At 27.7% G+C, this 6,884-nt stretch overlaps 1 protein-coding gene across 1 annotated transcript; it reads right to left on the bottom strand.

The window, feature by feature from the left end:
* Positions 1 to 3,561: 3,561 nt before the first annotated feature.
* On the bottom strand, positions 3,562 to 5,272 carry LOC127080193 (GDSL esterase/lipase At1g29670). Its single transcript, XM_051020526.1, has 5 exons — positions 4,928 to 5,272; positions 4,713 to 4,837; positions 4,374 to 4,619; positions 4,053 to 4,293; positions 3,562 to 3,983 (listed from the first exon to the last, which is right to left on the bottom strand). Exons 1-5 carry the CDS (start codon positions 5,175 to 5,177, stop codon positions 3,763 to 3,765), a joined length of 1,083 nt encoding a protein of 360 aa, XP_050876483.1. The 5' UTR covers positions 5,178 to 5,272; the 3' UTR covers positions 3,562 to 3,762.
* Between the last annotated feature and the right edge of the window lie 1,612 nt (positions 5,273 to 6,884).

Here is a 6,884-nt window from a genome sequence, read left to right as displayed (position 1 = left end):
GCACTGATCAAGAGCCGATCGAAAAATCGATTCCATAAGGTTTGTAATTTGATTTTAAAGAGGTAGGAAGATTATTGTTGTTTTCACCATCAGATAAAGAGTCTCCAAAGATAAAAACACAAGGCACTTGGGATTTGTCATTGACACAATAATGCAAATAGCATGCACATAAGAAAAAAAAATAGGCATCACAAACCACATCTTGATAATAGATTCCATCTCAAAGAAGAAGTAATGAAACTAGTGAATATGAAAATAATTAAAGAACCAACATAAACACAAATATTATTGATGGGGCAAGATAATTAATAAACTTTATTTCTTGTAAATTACATTACATTTAATTTTAATAATAATCAAGTCGTTTGAGTAAATTAAGTAACTACTAGTATTACTTTTTGCTATGTGCAATTTAATTGGGATCAAATCCATAATCAGATCGTTAATTAGACTCCGTTTATATTCCCAATTGAAGACTATAAGACAATGGATTGAGTTTGAACTTTGAAAAGAGTATATCTTTTTCATCTTTACGTCACCTTCTTTTCTTGTAATTCACACCAATTTTTTTCCTCTTTCATTTTTGTGATTAGTTGTTACTCCTTATGTTTCTTTTATAAGTTGTTTTTAACTTTTTACATATATAAAAAATAATTATATATATATATATATATATATATATATATATATATATATATATATATATATATATATGTGTGTGTGTGTGTGTGTGTAAAAAATTATTATTATTATTGTATGAAAAAGAGAAATTAAAAAAGATTTTACAATATTGTTCTTTATTAATTAATCAAATAGATAAATTTAAATAATTTAAAAATGAGATAGTAGTAAATATTTAAGGATATAATAAAAAAACATTAATAATTCATTCGTATTGAAAATCGTTTTATATTAAGACTCAATTTATATTCATTTGTACTACTATAAGTAATGCATTTTATGATAACGATTTTACCACACATAATAAAAAAACTGAGATATATGTTGTGAACAAGTGTGAGTTGGAAGTATCACATTGCATAGAAAAGTAAAAGTTAAGGCACTTTTAAAATGAGATGACTCATACATCTATCACCTTGAAGCAAATTTCTATATATTGAATAATCATGATGAAGTTCAGCCTTACATAGACACTCACAAAAAAGTGATGAAGACAATATATCCTTGAATGAGTGAGAAGTGGTTGTTGACATAGAATAACAATAAATTCATAAGATTGTTTAATAAAAGATTTTATAATAATGATAGTGCATCTGAGGTAACTAAATGGTTATCGTGTGATAACTTGGGTTGCATGCAACATTTCTAATATTTCCTTTTATACAAAAGTGTAAGAAGATCATAGTACAATAAAAAATAATGGGGTTATGGTTGGGGCCGAATCCATGTATTTCTCTAATTTGAAAGATAAGCATCCTATATTGGCATCTAGAGTGTTTCATGGTGTCATTGAGTAGATTTTGGAGATTGATTATGTTATTTTCAAAGTGTATTTATTTAAATGCAAGTGGGCTCCCAATAAAAAAGGTGCACACACTAATGAATTAGGATTCACACAGGTTAACCTTGACAAGAAAACTTATATGACCGAACCATTCATCATGGCTACTAATGCAAAATAAGTTTTTTATTTGATAGATCCTTCAGACTTATCTAGGAGATAATCAAGTCTTCTCCAAGGAAAATACATTTCTCATAGTGATGAAAATTTTGATATTCCTTCTACTCCTTCTTACGCATTACAATTTCCTACTTCATTTGAAGAAATTGATATAGATGATGTGTAAGCTATTCATAACGATCATCAAGAAGGCATATGAAAAAATTAACAAGTAATTATTTTTTATTCGTAGTTTATTTGAAGTTATAATTATTAAGGTTAATTACTAACAAGTATTATTATTTAAACTTATAGGTGTTTAAAGTCAAGACACCAAGAGATAAGACACATAGACATTAAGATACTATTATTTGATGTAATGATGTGTAAATTGTAGGTTGTTTTATGCAATTTTGGTTTTGATGTAATATACAATTTTTGGTTCTTAATGCAAAAAATTTCTTTGATGAATTACAATTTTTTGTATGATGCGATTCACAAATTGGTGCCTTGTTGTTTATGGTTTGATGCGATTAAGTAAAATTCAGGTTTAAAAATTAGGAATTATGTAAAATTACCAAATATATATAAAAAAATTTACAACTGTTGTTTAATACACCTGTTATTATAGGTAGAGCGTTATCTGGAATAATAACACTAAAAATAGCGTTGCAGGATATCGAACCCAGAACCTATAAATAATTTCACAACGGCTGTTTAAAACAACCTTGGTTATAGATAGAGCGCAACAATAATATGGTTGGAGTTAAAGCTTAGTTTTTTGAGTTTGATGGAAACATTAGGGAAATTGCCAAATTATAAGACATCTCCAAGATGTCTATTATGGAGAAAGGTAATGTATATCTAGATACCTTAGCATCAGGACACATGTGATTACTGATTTATACTATCTACCTGGCTTGAGAAATAATCAATTTAGCATTGGAGAAATGTAGTTGAGGAATCTCCTTATTCTGGTCAAGCATGATTCCTGCCAAATCTTTCTTGAAGAGAAAGGTTTGATCTTAACCACTCAAATGTATCATAATAGGATGTATGTAATTAATGGTCCAATTATTATACCAATGTTCTTTCATACCACTAAGAAAATCTCATCTCAGTTGTGGCATATCAGATATAATTATCTAAGCATTAAAGGTTTAGACATTCTTGTAAGGAAATAAATGGTGAGGGGTTTTCCAAACATAGTGAACATAGAATAAAAATTCATTTATTTCTTGGTGGGGAAGCAACACAGAGATCCTATTCAAAAACAAGCATTTTGAGAGCTAGTGTAGAACTAGAGCTTGTACATGATGACATTTATGGGCCAATCAAAACTGAGTCACATGGAGGAAATAGGTATTTCATCATATTTACTCATGGATATAGTTGGAAAACATGGATCTATTTTTTGAAAGAAAAATATGGTGAATTTAATATCTTCGAAATATTCAAGGCATTAGTTGAAAGAGATTCTAGTTGCTTGATTATCTGTCTCAAAATAGATATAGGAGTAGAATTTATATCAAATGCTTTTAATGATTTGTATGGCTTGCATGGGATCAAAAGACCGCAAACTACTGCATTTATTCCACAACAAAATGAAGTATTTAAGAGAAAAAATAGGACTTTCATGAATATGGTCAGAAGTATACTATCATGCAAAAATGTGTCTCCTATGTCATCAATAGAAGTCCAACCATCAGAATCATGAACATGACCCTTAAAGAAGAATTAAATGTAGTAAAATATAAGAATAACAAGACTTTTGATGAAACCATCTTCAAGCAAATGGTGGGAAGTTTGATGTACCCAATAACTATCAGACATGACATGGCTTTTTCAATTTGTTAGTTTTGATATTAGTTTTTGAAGTAGTTTCTATATTACTTCCAGTAATGACCATAACTACCTTATTTATAAAAGCAATAATGTCGTTAAATGAAAGTAGAGAATACCATTGTAATCAACACTTAATGATTTGATTTTATTATATTTTACAATAATGTTATTCGATATGAAAAGATTGTTTCAAATATAGGTAAGAAAATGATGAATTCATACAAATAACTTGAACTTGTTTAACTAGGTAGAAGTACTAAGATTTGATGGAATCACATTTGTGGATTCTAATTCCATTATGTTTCATGTTCAACAAGGTGTTTGATATCCATAGGATAAGTAAAGCCTGAATCATGTGAATTATAAGATCTTATTGCAGTGAGTATGTTCCTAGCCTCAGTTGGATGGAATTCATCCCAAAACACATATTCACTCCTATTATAGCATGGTCTTTCTTCAGGAATACACTCTCCGCTATACTTTGATGGACAACAAGGAGCATTTGAGACAGCAAAACCTGAAATCCATGAAACATGATGCGTGACTATAGAATCTAAACTATTTTATTGTAAACTAAAGTTATTACCATTAGAATTGTGGCCGTCTGATTCTAATGTACTGTTTATGAAGATAAATTTGGAATCATCCAAGAACTTCAAAAAATGAGTCACTAGAGATTTAAGCTTTGCATTGAAAATGAATGCATGGACATTCTCCTCCTCCACACAAGTCCCATTAGTTCCATGACTGAAGATGGCTTTTGGAGTGCATCCTAGAAGGCCCATCCCAACTAACACAAATTTTCTAGCTCCAATGCCATGTAGAGCCTGTAATCAAATGGAGTTATTATAAATTGTCATTATAAATTATGTAACTTCAATTAATAATATTTTGAGTAGTCATGTACCAATAAATTCAAAGATAAATCTTGAATTAGAGCTTCTGCATACTGTTGAGGACTATAAATGTGGCTCGTTGGATAGAGGTATGGAAGAAAGTAATTGTTTATGTAGTCATTACTTCCTATATTCACATAATACAAACATTTGTTCAGGTATTGTTGAGCTTTCTTAAGACTTCCAAGTTTGCCAGCAATTTGAGAAACCATAACTCTATGATTTGTTAATTGTAATCCCAAGCTGATAACAAAGCCCTATACACATATAAATATAATGTAACATAAATCATACAAGATCAAGTTGAATAATCAAAGCAATCATAAGGCTCTTTGATTGATTTATTATACCGTAGCCTTGCTTGTTTCATTACGAATTCCAGCTCCCCCGGATGCATAGTTCACACCTTTGAGTATGTCTGAACCGTTTGTGTTTGCAAACGGTGGAATGAATTTCTCAAATCCCAAAAGTTGAGCTGGTATAAAAAAAACTTATGTTTAAATACACACAATTCACTGATAAGAAAAAAGAGAGATAAGAATTCATAAGGTTGGAAAAATGTTACTTATTATGTCGATTGAAGTTCGACCGTTGGTGAATCTTCCAGTAGGGCCGATCGGAAAATCAATTCCATACGGTTTGTAATTTGATTTTTGAGAGGTAGGAAGATTATTGTTGTTTCCACTATCAGACAAAGAGTCTCCAAAGATAAAAACACAAGGCACTTGGGATTTGCCATTGACACAATAATGCAAATAGCATGCACACAAGAAAAAAATAGGCATCACAAACCACATTTTGATCATAGATTCCATCTCAAAGAAGAAAATATAATGAAACTAATGAATCTGAAAAATAATTAAAGAACCAACATAAACTTAAATATTATTGATGAGGCAAGATAATTAATAAAGTTTTGTTTCTTGTAAATTACATTTCATTCAATTTTAATAATAATCAAGTGGTTTGAGTAAATTAAATAACTATTAGTATTACTTTTTTCTATGTGCAATTTAATTAGGATCAAATCGAGAATCAGATTGTTAATTAGACTCAATTTATATTCCCAATGAAAGATTAAAAAACAATGGATTGAGTTTAAACTTTGAAAAGGGTATATCTTTTTCATCTTTTTGTCACCTTCTCTTCTTGTCATTCACACCAGTTTTTTTTCTTTTTTATTTTCTTTTTGTAATTAGTTGTTACTCCTTATGTTTCTTTGTATTTTTAACTTTTTACATATATAAAAAATAATAACTATTATATATATATATATATATATATATATATATATATATGTAAAAAAATATTATTGTATGAAAAACAGAAATTAAAAAAGATTTTACAATATTGTTCTTTATAAACTAATAAAATTGATAAATTTAAATAATATAAAAAGAGATAATAGTAAATATTTGTGGATATAATAAAAAAACATTAATAATTCATTAGTATTGAAAATCGATTTATATTGAGACTCAATTTATATTCCCAATGGAAGACTACAGGACGATGGATCGAGTTTGAACTTTGAAAAGAGTATATCTTTTTCATCTTTACGTCACCTTCTCTTCTTGTCATTCACACAAGCTTTGTTTCCCTTTTCTATTTTTATGATTAGTTATTACTCCTTATGTTTTTTTATAAGTTGTTTTTAACTTTTTGCATATATTAAAAAAATAATTATTGTTGTATGAAAAATAAAAATTAAAAAGAATTTTACAATATTGTCTTTTATTAATTATAAAAAAATAAATTTAAATAATTTAAAGAGATATTAATTAATATTTAAGAATATAATAGGAAAAAAATTATATTAATGATTCATTCGTATTGCAAATGCATTTATATTTTAATAAAAAAAATTCTTGAAAAAGAGAGTATTAAGTTCTATTTATTTTGTACTAATAATTTAAAATACTATATGATTTTTTTAAATATATAATAAGGTTTTGTTTGATTATTAAGATGATTTCACACAATGTTGAACTAATGTACGACACAAGATTGTCTGAATTAATTGATAAAAATTAAATATATAATAAATAAAAGTCATAAGAAATTGATAAACCAATTCCGGGCAATTCTCATCTATGTTAGAAAAACTATAATCCAAAGAAAATGAAATCTATCGATTATAAACTGGGCCGACCCAATCAATTTAGAGGACTTATTTTAATTTAAAAAATAAGACTAAATAAAAAAATACAATTATAATAATTAAAAATGACACAAAATATAGTTATTTATTAATCAAAGATGAATTTAATTATAATCATTTTGACTTTTGGTCAATCTTATTTTTTATGTATTCGAGTTTTATTATAGTATTTTTTATTTTTAGGTTTATAAATGAAAAAAAAACCGGGCCTCCCAAAATTTAGAGTCCTGTGCAGTGGAGTATGTTACTCATGTACAGGGTCGGTCCTGATTAGAAGTAGTCAATGTTGCACGATGGTCTTATTTAAACTCTCTTAATTCAATGTTCCTTTTCAAATACTATATGTGAATTTCAACTCAAA

Source organism: Lathyrus oleraceus, chromosome 1, assembly GCF_024323335.1.
Source record: "Lathyrus oleraceus cultivar Zhongwan6 chromosome 1, CAAS_Psat_ZW6_1.0, whole genome shotgun sequence".
In the NCBI taxonomy this organism is placed as follows: Eukaryota; Viridiplantae; Streptophyta; class Magnoliopsida; order Fabales; family Fabaceae; genus Lathyrus; species Lathyrus oleraceus.
Note: the sequence above shows the minus strand (reverse complement) of the source record. Positions and strands in the feature narration are given on the sequence as shown.